The sequence below is a fragment of the Panthera leo genome, chromosome C1 (assembly GCF_018350215.1).
Source record: "Panthera leo isolate Ple1 chromosome C1, P.leo_Ple1_pat1.1, whole genome shotgun sequence".
NCBI classification, from domain to species: Eukaryota; Metazoa; Chordata; class Mammalia; order Carnivora; family Felidae; genus Panthera; species Panthera leo.
Genome location: NC_056686.1, coordinates 161,533,708 through 161,556,500, shown reverse-complemented (window position 1 = coordinate 161,556,500; position 22,793 = coordinate 161,533,708). Strand labels below are relative to the sequence as shown.

At 36.3% G+C, this 22,793-nt stretch overlaps 1 protein-coding gene across 2 annotated transcripts in view; it reads left to right on the top strand.

Annotated features, from left to right (window-relative positions):
- Positions 1–22,793, top strand: part of OLA1 (Obg like ATPase 1) — a 171,196-nt gene that overhangs the window by 97,074 nt on the left and 51,329 nt on the right. For both annotated transcript variants that reach the window (XM_042949169.1, XM_042949168.1), the window contains one exon: positions 6,015–6,190. In XM_042949169.1, the coding sequence (XP_042805103.1) occupies positions 6,116–6,190 (75 nt within the window). In that variant the 5' untranslated portion in view covers positions 6,015–6,115. The remainder of the gene's footprint in view (positions 1–6,014; positions 6,191–22,793) is intronic.

Sequence of the window (22,793 nt, the reverse complement as noted above, 5' to 3'; positions counted from 1 at the left end):
ATAGCAGAGACGGTAGAGAGATTGGCCATAAACAGAAGGTAATGTTTTCTGTTTCACTGCTGGAAAGAAGGAAAGATTGGGTACAACCAAAAAGGGGCCTTGGTTTTCCAAACATCACATGCATTTTCCCTAACGAAGTGAGCAAGATGAAGTCTTTGCTGCTGAGTAGCAAAAGAGAAGAAAAAAGTATTGGAAATGTGAGAGAAGTCAGGAAGATATGAGAAAGGTGCTTTGTTATGAAAGGAAATGATGCAGGATTGATGGGTAAAAAGTCTTTGTGATGGGATCCATAAGCCTAGCTTATGGGTCATTTTCTCCTGTAACAAATCATTTGATAAGAAGGCTTTACTATAGTTTATTATTTTCATTCATCTCTTTTATATGTTTAAAAATGTATAGTGTAAAATAATTTTTATGGTAATAGTGGCTTTCTCCTTGTGGCTAGTCAGTGCAAAGCCAAAATTTCAAGTAAAATTTGTGCAAATTTCTCTTGAAGTTAAACCGATTTATTGTGCTTAAAAAATGACTTGCACAAACAGTACATGTTCATTATAAAAACTTTAAAGCAAGACCAAACTGATGAAGAAGATTTGAAAATTGCTCAATAGCTCACTGCCCAGGCATCATTTTATTAGCATTTGGTCAGTGTTATTAAGAGAGAGAAACAATTTCATAAAAATATGATCACTAATGTATATGCTATTTTAAATAGAATGTTACATTTTATTTTATTGGGTTTGAAGGAAAGAAAAAACTGAAGTAATATAGAAGAAATGACTGAACTTCAGGTAATTTTTTCACAAAAGATATGTTTTCTTAAATGATTCTGCTAGATAGAGTTAAGAAATAGGATCATGAGAACACTGAGAGATTGGAGAAATTATTTTTTAATTACATGTTTCATCTTTATATGTCCATCTGTTGATCCCTTATTGTGAAAGATGAGGAAATTAGCACACTTAACGTTTTTACCTCCCTTTCCTTATCTCTGAATTTTTGTTATTTATAACTTTTCATAGTTTATAATACATATGTTCTGTTTTGTTTGCATTATTTCTGTAGTTGTTCAGTCTTACTTATATGTTAGAATGTATTAATGCGGTCTGTTTGCCATTAATCTCTATTCCTGTCAAAATCTATCCTTGAAAAACAGGCTGGCTGGATTTAAATCTTGAGTCACTGTTTCTTTCCTTAGAACTTAGAAGACTTCTCTCCACTGTCTTTTGGCATAGAGCTGCGGCCTTGGAAAATTCTGAATGAAGCCTTATATGTGACTTGATTTTACAGATTTTGTTCTTGGTGATGTGTATTGTATGGTGTCAATGATTCCGTATCAGTTGGTTTACCAACTTGCAGCTGGTCAGTGTTTGTTTCAGTGTTTGTTTATGCCAGCTTACTTGGAATGTGAAACTTTGAACGTGGCCGTGATTTTTAAGTGGGCCACCTTCTTAACTGATAGGATGCCTTTCAAAGATTGTGAGAAAAATAATGGTGTTTGCCTTATGTAACTAGTCCATTTAGAGTATATTAGAGAGGAGTATATTAAAACCTGAATGAACTTAGAAATGCTAGGATTTAGTTCTTTTGTGCTCTAGAGTTATAATAAATAAGGGGACAGATCCTTAAGTTATAGTATTCCCATCACTGATATCTAGAAGAAATAGTGAAGAAGATATAGCCATTAAAGTATTTCTTAAAGAATCACTTTTTGCCAAAGATCAGTGGTCAGCTTTCTGTACTTACCTTTCTTTACCTCTAAGCAACATTTGCTATAGTTGAGTACTCTGCCCTTTTTGAAACATTTTCTTCCCCTCAGTCCCATAAGAGCATTTCCTTACATTTTCTCTCACGTTGTCACCCCTTCTTAGTCTCTTTTGCCAAATCTTCCTTCCCATCAAACATTTGAGTGTTGGAGTGCTCTTTTCACATGACATCATCCAGATCCATAACTTTAAACATATCTGATAACTCCCAATTTTATATCTTAGTCATGACCTTCCATCCTACATCTAGTCCATCTCTCAAATATATTCCCAGTCCAAACATTTCTCCTCCATTTTATTTCAAGTTAACCACTCATCTGGTCATCTCTCATCTGTACCATTACCACCAACTCCTGATGAGTCTTTCTGCCATTCTTCTTGTCCTCTCCCTTAAAGTGTGTTCTTTTTAAAGTAGCCAAAGTGGCCTCTTACCGTAAATCATATGTTATTACCCTGTCTCCTCTTTATTTACTTAAAACTCTCCAATTAATGGCTTCCCATTACAGTTAGAATAAAATGCATGCTCACATCACTTATGAATGAATGTGAACTGCTTTACTTCTCCAACTCACCCTCTGTTTACCATCCTCTCCTGTGATTCACCCACACTGACCTTTTATTTCTATTTCTGAAGCACTTCAAGCTTGTTCCCATTTTAAGGATTTTATACTTCCTTCTTAGATCCTTTGCGCTCAGATCTTCATATTACTGCCTCCTTCTGGCCATTCTGGCCTCGGGACTAGTGTCATCTCCTTAGAGAGGCCTCCCTTACTATCCTAGCTAAAGTATGGCACAGCAGCGTGATCATTCCCCTCCCTGCACACACATGCTGTATCACATTAGCTTATTTTATACAGAACAGTACCAAAAAAGTCTTTTTTTTTTAGTTTATTTATTCTGAGTGTGGGGCGGGGTGGGGGGGGGTGGGTTGGGGGCAGAGAAGGATAATCCCAAGCAGACTCTGCACCATCAGAGCAGAGCCCCATGTGGGGCTCAAACTCACAAACTGTGAGATTATGACCTGAACTGAGATCCAGAGTCGACGCCTAACCCGACTGCGCCACCAAGCACCACCCCCCCCCCGCAAAGTTTTAAAAAATCAGATAAAATCCCATCACCAAAGAAATTTCTTGATTTGACAAAATTTTGTTTGATCTCACATTTTTTTACTAAATTAAACAGGAAACTTTGTCACTAATGTAAGTAGAAAATTAGTATCACCTGTAGATATTGAGATAATAAAAACAAATACAATGAAAACTGCATACTTACTAATTTTTTTAGCCTTTAGAAGCTCTGAGACTGAGGCCTGCTCTGTTGATAAAGAGGTACATTTATAAATGTTAGATATTAAATACCAACAGCATCAAACTGATACTTTCTCTTTGATATAGTCAGAAGGACTGAAGAGAATTGAAATGGAAATAACTTTCTCATTTAACAGTTCGGTATGATATAGTATAGTCTTCAAGATGACTAAAGTCATCTTCTTTACCAGTACAGTGTTTCCCCCAAAGGGGAATTATAATAATTGTAATAATCATAATAATCAGTGTTTTAAAGTGAAGCTGAAATAAATAACTTTGGTATGGACTAGGGTAAAATGTTGTGAACTAGTAAGAATTAGTGGGGGAAAATCTCACAAAACTTATTTTAACCTGTCCCAAGGTGAACTGAATGATATGAAATGGTATTACTCAAAACTAATGTTTGAGTATGTTACTATGCAATTTCTTCTAAATTACTGATTCCTTTTTTTTTAATTACTAATTCCTACATCATTTAAAAAATAGTATATGCCCCAGTTGCTGAAAGAGCTTATGTGTGGGGCTGTCTGCCAAGCACTTTACATATATTATCTGATTTAATTATACCCATTCTCTGAGAGGTAGAAACATCTTCATTTTAAAGATGTGAAAATGAGATCCTTAGAGGTTCAGTGATTTGTTTAAGAATTTATGACCAATAAGCTTGTCTGACTTCAGAACCCTTACTTTTAACCACTAAATTTTGTACTAAATCAGATAAGATGCGAAGGAATGCTATAAGTGTACAGTGAAGTCTATTCAACTTGGAGCATATGGCCACCAAATTTTCTGTAAGCTTATATTTTATAGCTGTTTTAGGCTTCATGTCATCACAAGGCTATTCAGTCTTAAAGGATAACTTTAATATTTCCTTCACTTAATTTTTATCTTAATTTTGGCAATATTTAGTATCAAAAATAAATTTAAGTTCTTGTACTATATTACCACTCACATACAAGTGAATATAATAATACTAACCTTCAGGCATAGGAACAGCAGTGCAATCCACAGTGTATAGGGCCTGTGATTTGAGTTTTTTTCCTGTAGTAGGGGAATGGATTAGTGATGATCCAGTCATAACTCCTTTTCTAGCCTAATCCTTGGCAGACTCCAGGCAAAGTGCAACCTAGAGGATAATTTGAAGGTTATAAGATAGACAAGTGCTATTTCCCTTTATTCTGGTTTTCTATTTGGATTAATTCAGATGATCAGAGAGCTTTATTTTCTTTGCTTTTAGAAGAATTACGACTCCTAAGTTTCTCTCTGTTATCTGCTCAGTTAAAATTGAGGAATGTAATCAAGAAATTGCCATTTGAAACCTGCTGATGCATTTACTATTGTTGAGGACATCGCTATAGTTACTTACTGGCTCGTACATAAAGATGACTATATAGGATATTTTTCACTTGGAGTGTCATAAAATGTAGTTCTTTTTATAACTGAACTGACCATGCTGCCTTTGTTGCTTTGCCAAGAAGCTTTTGTTTTTATTTTCCTGTTTTATTGTGCCATTTGTGTAAGATGCCTCAAATCCTGATAAGTAATACCGTGCTTCCAGGAAGACGTTTTTCTTGCTTTTCGAATATTCATACAATTTACCTAAATCACTGTCTGTCTAGTGTGTTTACGAGTAAGATATAATATGCATTCTCCTTTCTTGCTAATTTTGTTCATATAATTTATATGGCACTATTTAATATATCATCAGTTTTATGCCAAGAATTTTTTATGCCAAGTATTTTAAATACTTAGATTTTAATTGTAACAATATACTTACATTTTTTTATTTATATTACTGAGTAGCTCCACATTAAGATACAAATGGCTCAATTATTTTTAATTCTAGAAAATTATATTTAAAAATTCTTTGTAACCTGTAATGAGAATATCTTGGTCTTTGGTATGGAAGAATGAGCTATGGTCACTGTTTTTCTTTCATTAAACTCAGTCAAACTGTCTCTCATGATCCCTGTGATATCTTTATCTAAAATAATCGATGTTTTATGTTTGAAAACATCTCAATTTGGGTATATAATCTAGTTGGTAATTTAAATTAAATTAAAAATTTGTTTATAAATGTGTTTTTTGTTTTGTGGGTATATCACTGCTTTCTGTTTATAATATTTCTCAGTATTTGTTCATTTTTGTGATACTGTTCTTTATCTGGTAATTTGAGTAAATCCAGTTGAATTATGTTGCCACATTATGTCTTCAAAAGGGCATAAAGTCAGTACACATGCTTCAGTAATATCTGGTTGTTTTACCCTTATGTTTCCAGTTGGCAATTTGAAATTATGGCTTCAACTGCACTTTAAATATGTGATAATAGCATGTGTTTCTAATAAGGGCCAGCACCATTTTGTTCAGATACTGTGAATGGTTGTCACTCATATATGACAAATGCACCTTCATCTGCTTCTTTGATAGCCCCCTAAAAACCATACCCTCAAATCAGGCCGATGAAATTAGCTGCTGTGTAAATTGTGTGTCTGAGTGGTTCATTATCTAATCACCGTCAGAACCACAGTGATAAAGTAGATTGAAGCAGGGAAGAGGTCTGCCAGATGATTTCACCCCCCCACCCCCACCCCAAATCCGGTTTCCCTTGGAAACCCTAATAGTGCAGTTTAGAACTTCAGGCTCTCATGCCTGGAATTCAGTGTCTTTTAATGTACCAAACCTGAAAATAGCAGTAGTTCTGGAGCATAATTTTCTTTCTGTAAAGATTAATTTTATTTATTTCAATCAGTTTTTGAAATGTTGAGGCTCTTGAATTACTGTTTTTGTTGCTAGTGCCCTAAATATTACTAAATAGTACCAAAAAACCACTATGTCCTACTTGAAAGAATTCAGAATAATTTGAATAAATTGTTAACTTTCCAGGAATCTTTGATAATGGCCTTCTGTATTGTTTATTGGATTGCTTCTCTTTAATTCATTTTAGGTGCTTTTGAAGATGATGATATCACGCATGTTGAAGGAAGTGTAGATCCTATTCGAGATATAGAAATAATACACGAAGAGCTTCAGCTTAAAGATGAGGAAATGATTGGGCCCATTATAGATAAACTAGAAAAAGTGGCTGTGAGAGGAGGAGATAAAAAATTAAAACCTGAATATGTAAGTAAAAATTTACAGCTTATTTGATACTTGAGTTCATTTTTTAAATTATTTTTTTTTACAATAATGCATCTAATAAAATATCTAATATTGTTATGGAACTTTAGAATCCAAGGATAATTTCCATTAAAAAATCATGGAGAAACTTCATTTTCTTTTGGCAACAAAGCGTCATGATGACAGTCTGTTTAAGGTGTTCTTAGAAAGGCATGTTTAGCAGGAATATTGAGTATTTACATGGTTACAATGTGTATCCTCAAGTTGTAGTGTTAGAAAAGTGTGGTTTTATGATGAAAACCTTATGGATTTAGAGAAATGAATGAATATGAGTTTTGTGGATTTGAAGAAGTGATTTATATAAGGAATTGGTCTTCCATAGGGGTTGACTGAATGAATGTAGTATTAGATAATTTTAATCTTTTATGGAATGAAAACACATGTCATTGTCTTTAATATTCAAATGTATTTTTTATCACGTTGTAGTGAGAAATTATTAGTAATATAATTAGTGTTTCAAAATCAGTTTGGAAGCTTTTAGTTTATGGTCAAATTGTCTTTTACATTAGAAAAGTGATGGCCTTAATCATATATTTTCTTGGGGCACCTGGCTGGCTTGGTCAGTGGAGAGGATGACTGTTGATCTCAGGGTTGTAGGTTCAAGCCCCACATTGGGTATAGAAATTACTTTAAAATAAATAAAATCTTTTTAAAAATTACATATTTTCTCACTAGTATCTTCCCTAAACCGTACTTGCTTTTTATGCTTTTTGTCATAGGAAGGATTTTCTGTCTTTTTAATTTTTCATGTATTTTTAATACATGTGTTTATTTTTAATTTTCTCATGTCTGGAAACTGATTATCCTTTCCCTTTTTTAATTTATTTGCAGTAAGTTTGGAAAACTCAGTTGATTAGAGAGTTCTACACTCTTAAGGAGGAAATCAATTACAGAATTAGCCTCGACGCTTGAGCAGACTATTAGTAAATTATGGTCAATAGTGCTTGGACTTGGAACAAGGAGACCTGTGTTGGACCACTGATTTCCTTGGTAGTCTGGAACAAGCCCAATTCATTTTACTTCTCTTAACATCATGGCTATTTCAGTCATTTCTTAGTCAAATAGAACAGAGAAAGGAGGGAGATTTGTCTGAGGGAATTGTATAAGATTTAGGACAGAGAATGGGATTGAAAGTACGGGTATGAAAAATACTCCTTTTTAAAAAGGGAAAAACATTGTGAGAAAGATGGTCAAAATTGAAAACCATTCATTTGCCCCAAACAGCATGGTTACTGATAAAAATAAATCCTTAAGCAGTCATTCCTTAGTTTATTGAAAGTTACTGACATCCCTATGTCTTTCAGAAACATCAACTATCTTAAAAATAAATTTATCAATGTTGCTTTTTAGATGGGAGAAAGGGGCATCAGGTTCTTCTTAAGTCCTTGAGCTACCATTTCCTGGCCTTTCCTCTCAAAAGAAAACTAGAATGTTGAGTGTTATTTTTAATTCCCTGTAACAGTATTTTATTCTTATTTCTAAGGATATTCCTAAAATTTCTGTATCAGATTTGAAAGCATCACTTGGACTTGTGTTTACAGAAGAATCTGAACACCTTCTCCCCATTCAGCTCTTCTGGATAGATGGAATGCGTTATGTAATTTTCTTGTTTCCCAAAACTGTGATCATTCCATCGGTTTCTTTCCTCATATTAGACTCAGCTGCTTCAGAATGAATTACAGTTCAGTATTTCTTAACCTTTTTTTTTTTCATTATCACTGTCCCAAAGGAAAAAAGTTAATTAAAATTTAATTTAAATTAATTAATTTAATTTCTTACTAATGAGAAATTAGATACTAATGAGTAAGGATTTGTTGGATAGGGTTGAACTTTGGAGGGCCACAAGCCATTTAAATAACTAAGGTTTTTTTCCCCCATAAGAATTAATTTTTGCCCCTCTAGGAGTAATATCACCCTCACTGAGAATGTATGCCATAGATTTTTGTTGCAAACCCAGTACTGGTAAATACGGTAAAACACATGGCTTTTAGAAATTTTTTTTTAGTTTTTAGCAGAAACAGGATTTGGGTTGGATCTGTAACTTAATTTGGCGAGAATTAAGATCTCTTACAGCATTGAATCATTTAGTGCAGGGAGATCTTCTTTTTCTTTTTATTGAGCCAGGCATTTTTGGACACTTTTTATATATGTCATCTTATTTAAACCCCACAACATGTGAGACATAAATTATCTCCATGTTAAAACTGAGGAAGCCTAAATTTCAAGAGATTTTATGAATTGCTCAAGATTTCATGCTTAGTAAATTGTAGAACAAGTTTTTCAGCAAGATCAGTCTGACTTCAGGGCCAATTTGTCTTTTTTTTTTTTTTTTTTTTTTTTTTTAAGTAAGCTCTAGGCCCAACACGGGGCTTGAACTTATATCAAGTCACATGCTCTACAGACTGAGTCAGCCAGGCACCCCTGTCTTTTTTTTTTTTTTAACATTTTTTAAAATTGTGAAATGTATTCCAAAAAGATGCATATGTATTTAAAAAATAGTTGTAAAATAAAGGCTAGTAAAACCTACTTTCATGTCAAGAAATAGATCATTATTAGCATCCAAAAATATCTGCATCACTTACCAGTCTTAACCCTCTTCATCTTCCCACAGCTAACCACAATTCTGAAATTTATAATAATATCCTTGCTTTTTTATACCAGTGTATGTGCCACCTAAAACAATATGAATTAGTTTTTCCTGATTTAAAACTTGATGTAGTGTCATTTTATATGTATTTATATGAGCATTTTTCACTCAACATTATTTTGTGCACCCATTCATGTAGCATTTATCTTTAATTCATTTGTTTTCCTTACTGTAAAATATTTTACTGAAAAAATGTATCATAATTTAAAAATCCATTTTACTGTCACTGGGCATTTGAACCCCCCTCTCCCCCCCCCCCCCCCCCCCCGCCAAGTTTTTGATAATTATGAACAATGCAGCTCTTTTACATCCCGGTGCATATAAGGGTAGTGTAAGGCATTCATTCATCTAGAAGTAGGAGTGTATATGTATCTTCAGCTTTACTAGATAGCACTGCTTCCTAGTGTATGAGAGTTTATCCTCTTGCCAACACTTGGTATTGTCAGATTTTGTTTCATTTTGCAAACTGTGGTATGATGGCATTTGGTTAGGGCTCTGATTTGTAGTTCTCTATTTAAGATTGGAGACCTTTCTTTTTTTTTTAATATTTGTTGACTCTTAGATTTCCTCTTTGTTCCTCTTAGATTTCCACTCTTTAAGTGCTAGTTCTAATTTTGCCCATTTTCTTTTGGATCACTGTCTTGTTCTCATTACTTTGTTAAAGTTACTTATATATTCTGGATGCTGATCATTTGTTTTAAATGGATTGGAAATATCTTCTCCGACTCTGAGATAATGGTATCTTTTGAGGAACAGGATTCAGTGTTAAGTACAGTGCCTTTTGTGTCTTTTTTAAATCTTTCCTACTCTAAGGTTATCAAGATGATCTTGTACCTTCTAAAAGCCTTATTATTTTACCATCTGCAGTTAGGTCTTTAGCCTACCTGGAATTTTTTTGTGTGTGTGAATAGTAGAAGGCAGGCATCAATTTGACTTTTCTCCCCACACATGGAAAACCTGTTACTCCAGCACCATTTTTTTTTTAAAGACTGTGTTTCCCTACTCCAATGAAGTGTCTCCTCTGTCATAAATCAAAGAGCTGTGGCATCTTAACCCTTTCCTGAGGATTGGCAGATGACCCCCAGGTAAAAGTGGCCAAAAGCGACAGTGGGATCCCAACCCTCTTGAGTGGTGAAGGTGAGAAGGCTAAGATAAAATGAGGGGTTGATACACAGAATCTGGTCTTCTGTGTGTTCCCCAAATCATTTCTGTACTTTCCTTGTCCCCTGCTGTCCCAGTCTTCAGTCTAGATCAAGGACAATTAAAGTGTGGTCCTCAGACTAGCAATATCACCATCACCTGGGAGCTTGTTAGAAATGGAAACTAAAGCTACAGATTTTCTAAATCTGGATCTCTGGGAATATGTTTTAACAAGCTCTCCTAGTGGTTGTAGAAATTGTCTGTTAGGGGCATGTGGGTGACACAGTCAGTTAAGCATCCGGCTTCAGCTCGGGTCATGATCTCGCTGTTAGTGAGTTCGAGCCCCACGTCGGACTCTGCACTGGTGGTGCGGAGACTGCTTGGGATTCTCTCTCTCCCTCTCTCTCTCTGCCCCTGCCCCACTTGCTCTCTCCTTCAAAATAAATAAATAAACTTAAAAGAAAGCATCTTGGGGTGCCTGGGTGGCTCAGTCGGTTAAGCATCCGACTCTTGGTTTTGGCTCAGGTCATGATCTCATGGTTTCATGACTTCAAGCCCCACATCAGGCTCTGCGCTAGAAGTGCAGAGCCTGCTTAGCATTCTCTCTCTCCCTGTATCTCTGCCCCTCCCCTACTCATGCTGTCTTTCTCAAAAATAAATAAATAAACTTAAAAAAAAATTCTCTCTCCCTCTTCCTTTCTCATGCTCTCTAAAAAGAAAGAAAGAAAGAAAGAAAAAGAAAGAAAGAAAGAAAGAAAGAAAGAAAGAAAGAAAGAAAGAAAAAATGTCTTGTTTTTCTATTGAAAGGATGAGGGAGCTGGGGTGATTATCAACTGATTTCCATTAGTCATTGGCTATGAGTTGCTCCTAGGAGTGTTAAGTCCCTGGCACCTGATGTCTGTGTGGTCTGAGCACAGTGCCTAGGCAACGTTACAGATGCTTACAGTATAAGAAGCCATCAGCATTTACTTGACCTGTGAGAGCAAACGGGTTATGGACAGGAAACAACAGTCTCTGCTATACATCCCTTCACCCAATGTGCATTTAGATTTTTTGTCCTAATCATTCTGTTTAATTTGGAATGTGTTTTAGGATCACAAATTTAATTTGGTGGTATTTTATATTTTTCCTTGCTTCTGATTTATCTCTAGTTTTCACAAGAGAGTACCTATGTGATTATGTTAACTGGTTCTTAAAGGAGAGTTCTTAAAAATTTTTTTCCTTATATTCTCTAACAAATGGTCTAAAGGTATAAAATGTTATTGGTGGGACTTTAACTGGACATAGACCCTAGGCTATAAGAGAGATAACTACTTGAAAGTTATAAGAAAATTAGATCATTTTGTTTACTAGGTATATGATTATTCCTTAATATTCATTCTGTGGTGTCTGTTTTCTAGGTAATCTTCCAAAAATGCAACATTTCAAGCCTCTCTTCTTACGAAATTTCTATTTTCTTGATTGGGTATCATTAGTATTTTTATGTAAATAAACTTAGATACACTCTAGCATAAAACATGAGCCAACTTTTTAATGCTAAAACAGAATCTCTCCTAAGTGTAAAGTTGATATATTCTGACATAAAAACACCTTGTATAGTGTATCTTGCTGTCTGTGGTAAAACTGAGGCACTAATGAAGGCAAGTATGTGATAAACATTTCCTGTTGGTATTAAATTGCCAAGTGTATTAGTTTCCTAGGGCTGCCATAACAAATACTATAAACTGGATTCAAATGATAGAAATGTATTCTTTCACAGTCTGGAGACTAGCAGTCTAACATCAAGGTGTTGGCAGGGCCATGCATCCTCTGAGCCCTCTAGAAGAGAATCCTTTCTTGGCTTTTCAGTTTGTGGTAGCCCCAGCCATTCCCTGGTTTGTGGCTATATAGCTCCAGTCTCTGCTTCCATCTTCACATAAGCCATCTTCCCTCTGCGTTTCCATCCAGATTTTCCTCTTTTTTTTTTTTTTTTAAATGTTTATTTATTTTTGAGAGAGTGCAAGCAGGGGAGGGGCAAGGAGAGGGGGACAGAGGATCCAAAGCAGGCCCTGCACTGACAGTAGCAAGCTGGATGTGGGACTCAGATTCACGGACCTGAGTTTAAGTCACATGCTCAACTGACTCAGCCACCCAGGTGCCCCCAAATTTCCCTCTTCTTATAAGAAAACCAGCCATAATTGGGCTGAGGACCCACCCTGTTCCAATATGGCCTCATCCTAATTCTCAAATAACATCACACGGAGTACCATGGGTTAGGATTTCAGCGTACCTTTTTGGGACTGTTTATGATTTAACATTAACACCAGGGCATCAAGATCAAGGCTGATTTTTAAATCTATTCTAAGTGTGTGTACATTTCATTTGGAAAGACAAATTTTGGAAAATGTAAGTAGAAGCTTTTAAGGAAGGATTTATTTTGTATTGATGAATTATTTGGAAATTATCACATTAAAAAATATTCATAGAACCAGCAATTAATTAGACAACCAAAGAAAACAACCAGAAATTGTAATTGAGTCTTTTTTTTTCTGTCATTATCTCTGAGTTAAATAATTAATGTCCCCCAAAATATATAGCTATGAGCAGATTTCTTCTCATTATTCTTAGGGCACTTTTTAAAGTTGATTTTTACATAACTTAAAATTATTAACATTGTTTGCATATGTAATAGGTATATTTTTGACTAAAACAAAAAAATTCAAAAGGGTATAATCCTCCCATTTCTGTCTTCTCATTTACACTTTTCTCCTCTTGAAAGTTTATGTACCCTTCCAGAACTATTCTTATATGACTTAGATTGTTTTCTAAAAGAATAAAATGCTGCAAGTACAGGGTGAGGCGGAACTGCATTCATTTATCTTTCTCCCTATATTCTCTCTGTTTTCATAGTCTCTACCTCAGTTAATGACATCAGATTGTTTGAAGTGAAAACCAATATCTTTGACTCCTCTTTCTTCTCTACCATTACATCCCATTCTGTTGATTTTATCTCCCGAATATTCCCTATATCTTTTCCTTCCTTCCTTCTTATTTTCATGACTTATTTAGTTTTGGGCATCATTATGCTTCATTTACTTTTGCAGCTTACCTGACTTCTTTGCCCTCTTGTCCCTTGTTTTCCGCAAACATAAAGTGCAGATCTGTTATTCCCTTGATTAAAATACCTCACCATCTTCCTATAAAGGTACTGCCAACATAAAGTCCATGTCTCACAGATTTCTTTGCGATTCAGCCTTTCCTGACTTAAATTTTCTCAACTTGCCTGATAGTGAACTAAACATTTTGGTTTCACATGAGCTCGTTTACTAGAACTCTCCTCCTTTTGCTGCCTCTCCATCCCTGTTTCTTAGTCATCCTTTCAGACATGGCCTAAAGAGAAGTGTCCTACTTTTTATAAAAATGTTTTGGGGGTGCCTGGGTGGCGCAGTCGGTTAAGCGTCCGACTTCAGCCAGGTCACGATCTCGCGGTCCGTGAGTTCGAGCCCCGCGTCAGGCTCAGGGCTGGTGGCTCGGAGCCTGGAGCCTGTTTCCGATTCTGTGTCTCCCTCTCTCTCTGCCCCTCCCCAGTTCATGCTCTGTCTCTCTCTGTCCCAAAAATAAAATTTAAAAAAAAAAAGTTGAAAAAATGTTTTGATTGTGATGCACTGTACATAACATAAAATTTACCATTTTAACCATTTTAAGCATACAATTTAGTGGCATTAAGTTCATTCACAGTGTTATATGCCTGTTACCACTGTCTGTTTTCAGAATTCTTTCACCAGCCAAAACCGAAACTCTGTGTCCTTTAAATAATAACTTCCCATCTTTTCCTCCCCCTCCCAGCCCCTGGAAACCTCTCCTCTACTTTATTTCTCTATGAATTTGCCTGTTCTAGGTTCCTCATATAAGTAGATTTACAATTTTTGTCCTTTTGTGCTTGGCTTATTTCATTCAGCATAGTGTCTTCAAGGTTCATCCATGTTATAGGATGGATCAGAATTTCATTGCTTTTTAAGGTTGAATAGTATTATATGTATGTACCACATTCTGTGGACATTTGGATTGTTTCTACATTTTGGCTATTGTGAATAATACTGCTATGAACATTATTGTACAAGTATATTGTGGCTGTAACTGAAGAAATCTCCATTGAAAATAGTCCAGAAGGAGATATTAAGTGATAATAGTGGATTAGAGAGAGTTATGAATGCTTCCCCCCTAAAATATTTTTCTATTTTAATTTTATTGTTTTTATAAAATAAATGTATGGAAATGAACCCAGAGTTAAAAAAAAAAAGTATTTATTAAATATAGCAGCCCATTTACAAATGCACAAACCAGGAATGTGATTAGAAATTATTGTAGTTCAGGGATGCCTGGGTGGCTCAGTCAGTTAAGCTTCTGACTTCGGCTCAGGTCATGATCTCATGGTTCATGGGTTTGAGCCCCGCATCGGGCTCTCTGCTATCAGCGTGGAGCCTGCTTTGCATCCTCTGTCTCCCTTTCTCTCTGCCCCTTCCCCGCACACATGCACGCACGCTCTCTCTCAAAAATAAAACATTAAAAGAAAATTATTGTAGTACATTATTTGAGTCTACATAATACACATACCCCAAAACTAGGAAAGAGGTTATAAAATTCTCAAAATCAGAATGACAAGTTGCTTAAATTAATGTGGCAATACCATCCTGAGAGTCAAACTATGGGAGATAGGACTACTTGATGGGTTTAGGAGAAGTGATTATCATAGTAAGTATTCTAAGCATAAAGGAGGTATTTTTTGACAATGATGCTTTCATCAATGGGAAGGATTGAGGCAAAGTGTCTCCTTTTTCTTGAACTGAGATGGGAAGAATGAGAATATAAATGTAATTGACCAGGATTAATTTAATGATTATCTTAACAGTGTAAGATATTTTACTTTCTCAGTTTATAGTCCTTATTTTAAGCAAATCATTGTTTTTCTTTTAAGGTTTTAGGAAAAATTTTTTGACTTATTTGGTAGTATGTGAACATACAGGTAAAATATACTAAAGATGAAAATCTTCTGAGTGATTAAAAAAATTTTTTTTCATGTTTTTATTCATTTTTGAGAGAGAGAGAGGAGCAGGGGGAGGAGCGGGGGGTGGGGGAGGACAAGGGATCTAAAGTGGGCTCTGCACTGACAACAGCGAGCCCGAAGCAGGGCTTGAACTCACAGACCATGAGATCATGACTGGCGTAGAATGCCCATGAGCTGAAGTAGGATGTTCAACTGAGTCACGCAGGTGTATGTTTATTTTTATTTATTTTTGAGAGAGAGAGAGAGAGGGAGTGGGAGCAGGGTAGGGGCAGAGAGAGAATCCCAGGCAGGCTCCATGCTGTCAGCACAGAGCCCTGACACAGGGCTCAGATTCATGAACCCTGGGATCATGACCTGAACAGAAATGAAGAATTGGCCGCTTAGCCAACTGAGACACCTGGATGCCCCAGAGGCAGAGAGAATCTTACACAGGTTCCACTCAGTGTGGAGTCCAGTGCGGGGCTCAATCCCACAAACTGAGATTATGACTTGAGACAAAATAGAGAGTTGGATGCTTAACCAACTGAGCCACCAAGGAACCCCTGAGTGATTTAGTCTCGGAAGTTTTATTGTATTTTTTAATATTTAGTCATAAGGACGAGGCATTCAACTTAGGCTATTTCAAGAAATGGATTTTTATTTTTAAAATACAAGACAATAAAGGAAATGGAAATCCAAAAATGTTGAGATCAGGAAGTGTGGTATATAGCCAGACCTGTTGGAGTAGAATTGTAAATCAGCCCAGGGCATCACCCAGGAATCTGAAAGTATGTGCACCTTCTCTGTGTGGTGCTCTGCCATTCACGTAACTCAGATGGCCTTCATTTCTGCTTCACTAGAATTCTACTTTTTCTCTGCTGCCACTACAGTTCATCTGCTGTTTTGTATATTGCTTTTATTCCTCATTTCTGCTTCTTCGTAATTTCTACTTCTTTAAAAAAAATTTTTTTTTAATGTTTATTTATTTTTGAGAGACAGAGAGAGAGAGAGAGAGACTGAGAGACAGAGTGTGAGCAGGGGAGGGGCAGGGAGAGAGGGAGACACAGAATCGGAAGCAGGCTCCAGGCTCTGAGCTGTCAGCACAGAGCCCCATGCGGAGGTTGAACTCACGAACCATGAGATCATGACCTGAGCGGAAGTCAGATGCCTGACTGAGCTACCCAGGCACCCCAATTTCTGCTTACTTCTAATTAGCCTGTTTATCACATCGTGTAATTTACTCTGTTTTATGTTGGCTCAGTGTGTCCTTTCAGCTTAAGTCTCCAGTTCTCTTATCTCAGTATTTCCTGAGAGCAAGCATCTAATTGCCTCAGTTTATTCCCATTTTGGCAGTCGTTTTTGCATGAGACCCCTTCATAGGTCAAAGACCCACCAGTTCAGGCCAGGAGACTGTTTTTGAGTAAGAACCGTTTCCTCAGCAGAACCTGTGGCCTGAGAGTAAACCCATGTTGATTAGTGTGTTTGGGATACTATGTAAAATGGTAGGAGACTTGGCACATTATAGGTCCTCAGTGCTCACTGTTATGCATTTGAGGATAGCAGTTAGGAAGTGCAAAGCTGTTTTAAGACTTCCAGGGTAACGCAAAAGAATATGTTGTAGTTGGGCAAGGAGGATTAGACTCATTGAGGCCAGACTACTTTAGAATCATCAATTTTATGTATACCTAATACATTTAGGGAATGAATTCCTAAATGAACTGATGTTATGGTAACTATGCTATAGACATACTTTCCTGTCCACTTTCTCCTTGCCTGCAGCCAACAAAACATAGATGGAGAAAATTTTAAGTAGGACGTGTTAGTATCCCCATTAACTCATTATTAGCAGCCTCAAATGAGCCCTACCTATATCTAGCCTTCTTATTTGCTTTCCTGCTCTCTGCTTCAACTGCTTCCCTTTTCTCCTCAAACGTCTTATTTATGCCCACTTTGTGTTTCACCCATCCCTACCCTCAGTAGATGACCCTGCCTCCTACTTCAGAGATCAAAATAAAAACTACCATACAGAAATTCACTCAGGTTCCCACAAGCCAAATCTAAAAAGCCTGCTTATTCACTCCTCTTATCAGTGGGTGGTTATTCCAGTTCTTTGAATCTTATCATGTCCCAACTTTTCAGAAACCTTACACTATTAGTCATCCTTTCTTTATTCCCCTCTTCATTGCCTTTAAATTATTTTATATTATTTTTTTTTTTTAAGTAGGCTTCACACCCAGCATGGAACCTGAACATGGGGCTTGAACTCAAGGACAGTGAGATCAAGACCTAAGCTGAGATCAAGAGTCAGCCACTTAATGGATTGAGCCACCCAGGCACCCCTAAATTACTTTATTGAGATAAATTCACATATCATGAAGTTTACCCTTACTATTCAGGTGGCATTTAGTGTATTCACAAAGTTGTGTTTTGATCACCAGTAATCCCTTCTTTCTTGTATATACAACTTATCCCTCTCAAGCTAGATTGTTTTCTATATAAAGATGCCCTTTTTAATCTCAAGGGGGGAAAAAAATTTCTTCCTTAGTACCAAACTCCTCATCCTTCATTTACCATATTTTCACTACTCTCCTTTTTTTTTTTTTTTTAAAGTTTATTTATTTATTTTGTGAGGTACAGAGATAGCATGAGTAGGGGAGGGCCAGAGAGAGAGAATCCCAAGCAGCCTCCGCTGTTAGCGCAGAGCCCGGTACGGGTCTTGAACTCATGAAACCGTAAGATCATGACCTGAGCTGAAACCAAGAGTTGGTTGCTTTACCGACTGAGCCACCCAGGTGCCCCTCATGACTCTCCTTCTTAAAAACTTCTTGAAAGAGTTTGTTTTTTCTACCTCATGATAACTCAGTCTGATCTATCTGGATTATCTGCTCATCAGACTCAAACAGCTTTCACCAGGGTCATTGGTGACTTTTGTAGTTTTAAATCCAGTGGACATTTTCAGTCATTGTGATTTGTCAGTAGCAGTGGACACTATTGGGTACACTTAAACTACTCCATTGGATTCCATGACCGCATTCTCCTGCTTTCCCTCCTTCTCTAGCAACTTGTTTCTTTTGCAGGCTCATCCTCTTATATCTTTGCTACTAAATACTGACATTACTGAAAATTGAATCTAAGGCTCTCCTCTCTCAATTTTCTTCTTATGTGATATCATCCATATCCTTTGCTACAATTACTATTTAAGTACAGATGACTTCCAGATTTCTGTCTATAGCCCTTATCTTCCTCTGAGCTCCAGACTAGTGTATTTAGTTCCTGACTTAACATCTTATGGATAGCTCAAAGATATCTCAGAGTTAGCACACCTGAAATTGAACTCAAGGGTACCCTCCCTCAAATCTGATTCTCCAGTATTTTTGATTTCAGTGAAATGTACTACTGTTAGATTATGCAAACCAGAAACCTGTTCATCTCTGACACAGTCTCTTTACATCCTTTCACATATCTAGTCCATCACTGAATTCTGGCAATATGTAATATGTAGATATAATGATATGCCTATGTTTTCTTGTATATGTACACATATACATATATACAGACAGTGAAAGGATAAAACAAATGTGGCAAGATAATACATTAATGAATTTGGATGTATAGATATTTCTCTATTATTCTTGTAGCTTTAAGTTTAAAATTATTTCAAAATGAAAAGAAAATGTCTTATGATTTTAATATATAGATACAGTTAAAATACATGACAATAATAACACAATCAGTGGGAAGAGGCAATAATAGAGTAAAAGAGTAGAGTAATACTCCAATTAAAAGACAATTTGGTGGTTCCTCAAAGAGTTAAACTTAGTTAAACATAGAATTACCATATGACCGAGTAGTTAAGAAATATATGTACGTGCATATTCATAGCCGTGCTATGCACAATAGCCAGAATGTGGAAAACAGCCCAAATGTCCATCGGATATGAGTGTTTAGGGGATGAGTGTTTAAACAAATTGTGGTATATACATACAGTGGAGTATTATTAAGCCTTCAAAAGTAAATGAGTATTGGGGCACCTGGCTGGCTCAGTTGGTGTGGCATGCAACTCTTTATCTCAAGGCTGTGAGTTTGAGCCCCATATTGAGTGTAGAGATTACCTAAAAATAAAAAAAATTAAAAAAAAAAAAGAAGTAAATGAATACCAGAGAGAGACAAGCCATGAAACAGACTCTTTTTTTAAAAATATATATTATTTTCTTAATGTTTATTTATTTTTGAGCGAGAGCACAAGCAGGGGAGGGGCAAAGAGAGAGGGAGACACAGAATCCAAAGTAGGCTCCAGGCCTCAAACTCACAAACTGCAAGATCATGACCTGAGCTGAAATCAGACACGTAACAGACTGAGCCACCCAAGTGCCCCAAGAAACAAACTCTTAACAATAGAGAACAAACATGGTTACCAGAGGGGAGGTGGGTGGGGAGAGTTGGGTGAAATAGGTGATGGGGATTAAGGAGTACATTTGTCACGATGAGCACTGGGTGGTGTGTGGAATTGTTGGATCACTGTTTTGTGCGCCTGAAACTAATACAGCACGTTTTAACTATATTGGAATTTTAGGAAAAAAGGGAAAAAAACCCAAAAAGTAAATGATGACTGATGCTAGCTGTCGATCAACCTTGGAAACCTTACGCTAAATGAAAGAACCTAGACATAATGGTCACATATTGTATGATTCCATTTGTGCAAAATCTCCAGAATGAGTAAATTCATAGAGTCAGAGCTGCAGATTGGTGGTTACCAGGGGCTAAGAGACTGGGGAGACTGTGGAGACGAAACTGCTCAGTGAATATGGGATTTTATTTTAGTGTGATAGAAATGTTTTGGAAGTAGATAGAGGTGATAGTTCTGTAACATTGTGAATATACCAAGTTTTTAGTACAAAATTACTTTAAAATAATTAATTTTTTATTTATGTGAGTTTATGTGAATTTCACCTCAACAAAATTTTTTAAAAATTAAATAGGACAAAGAAATGTCAGATTGGATTTTAAAAGTCTACCTCTACGCTGCTTACAAGATATGCATCTTAGGGGCTCCTGGGTGGCTCAGTTGGTTGAGCGTCCGACTTCAGCTCAGGTCACGATCTTGCGGTCCGTGGGTTCGAGCCCCGCGTCGGGCTCTGGGCTGATGGCTCAGAGCCTGGAGCCTGCTTCCGATTCTGTGTCTCCCTCTCTCTCTCCCCCTCCCCCGTTCATGCTCTGTCTCTCTCTGTCTCAAAAATAAATAAACATTAAAAAAAAAAATTAAAAAAAAAAAAAAAAAGATATGCATCTTAGCTAGAAATGCAAAGGTCCCAAAATAGTCAAGATGGTCTCAAAGAAAAACAGAGAGGATATGGTACACATGAATCTTATATCAAGACTATTCTGAATCTGCAGTGATTAAGAAAGTCAAGGACAGACAAATTGACCACGGAACAGTGGCTGTACAGCCACAAATACAATTTGTTTTGTGGTGAAGATGGTACTGCAGAGCAACAAAAAGGAATGCTTTTCTCAAGAAATGGCATTGGGTCAGTTGTGTATCCTCGTGGGAGAGGAAATAAATCCTCAGCCACCTCACCCTATGCAAAAAAAAAAAAAAGTTTACATAGCGTAAAAAGTGAAACTCATATGGAATAAAGCATCTATTATACAGCATAAAATATTTTCATGACCTTGTAATACACAAATATTTTTAAACAAGACACAAAAATCAGTAATCATAAAGGAAAGGATTTTAAAATTGGACATTAAAATTAAAACTTCTGTTGGTGTGCTGTGTGGCTCAGTCGGTTAAGCATATGACTCTTGATTTTGACTCAGGTCATGATCTTGGAGTTGTGATATCGAGCCCTGTGTCAGGCTCTGTGCTGATTGTGGAAGCTGCTTAAGATTCTCTCTCCCTGCCTTTGACCCTCTCCCCAACACACGCATGTTCTTTCTCAATAAATAAATAAATAAATAAATAAATAAATAAATAAATAAATAAATAAAATTAAGACTTCTGTTAAACAAGAGAAAGGAGAGATAAGCTACAGAGTGGAAGAAGATATTTGCAGCATCTAACAAAGAATTTGTCTATAGAATATGCAGAGAACTACAGATAAATAAGGAAAAGACACCCCAATAGAAAAATGGACAAAAGATTTGAACACGTATTTCATGAAGGAAGAAATCCTCCATTAATGATTAGGGAAATGCAAGTTCAGACTACCCCATACATTAAGAACACTGACAGTACCAAGTATTGGAAAGAAAAACTGACTGGCAACATATACTAAATTTGGGTGAATGTATGAACTATGACAGAACTCCTCCAGGCTTAGGTATATACTCAAGAGAAATGCATGCACAGATTTACCAAACTCCATGTACAAGAATGCTTATGGCAGCTTTATTCATAATAGCTTTAAAGTATAAACAATACATGTCCATCAACCGTGGAATGTATAAAGATACTGTGGAATATTCCTACAGGGGATTATTATGTGACAAAGAAAAAACATACTACTGCTACATCTGACAACATGGATGAATCTCACTATGTTGAACAAAAGAAGCTGGATGCAAAATAATACATATTATATGATTCCATTTCTATAAATTTCAATAACGGGCTACTTTGTTATACAGAGAAGCCAGGATTGTGATTGTCCCCGGAGAGGAGTGGAACATTGTGACTGCATTACTAATAATATTCTATATATTGATCAAAGTATGTGTTCATTCTGTGATACTTCATCAAGCTATACGCTTACATAGTTTATACTGTGTATATTTGATACTCAGGGTACACCTTCTCAAGTTTGACATTCAAACCAATGATTACCTTCTGCCTTGTATCAGTTGAATTTTCATTTTGGGTCTTTATTTTCCTACCTCTATTTCCTACTTTCTGCATTGGTTTGGTTTCTACAAATTTTTCTTAGTTTGTCAACTCTCTTGACATTTCATCCATTTTTTTCTGACATTACCCTGTTCTGTCTTTATGGCCTCATGCTTCTGTTTCATAGAAACAGAATCTTTTTTGCATATATCTATATCTTTTTTAATTCTGCCAAGTATGCCAGATAATTCACTAAGAGGGTGTGTGTGTGTGTGCATGTGCATGATCATTTCCTTTTTCCTTTATAACATTCTTCATTCAGTAGCCTTTTTATTAAAATCAAATTTGTGGACTTCTTCCACTCCTGCCCCCATCCTTCCCTGAACATGATGAAATCCATTCAGACTTATTTACAGGAATCGTACAGGATTGTTGCCTTCTTCTTTTTGGTAATGTTCAAATCCTCTTGAAATCTATACCTCATGAATGAATTGGGTGTTTGCCACTGACTTTATGGCCAAGAAGCCAAGAGCTTTGCTATGTTAAGTTCTCACTGTTTACTTCAGTGAATCACACAACGGAAAACCCACAACTGCCAACATACATTCTACCCAGATTATTGCTAGAATTAACCTATTATTTTGATTTTTGGATGATATCCTTCTTACACTACACCCACACCCATGCAGAACATTGCTGCCAGTTAGTTGTCCTACAGTTTGGTCCTTTGTTGATTCCTTTCTGGAATTTTAGTCCCTGAAGTATGTAGAAAGATGGTAGTCAAGGTTCAGTACTCCGGTCTCCATAAACAGCAGTATTCATCTAATAGAGCAACAAATGTTTAATATTCTGATTCAGGCAGATCCTAAATGTCATGTTAGAATGTACAATGGAGGTCTGTCTGTTTCATTAG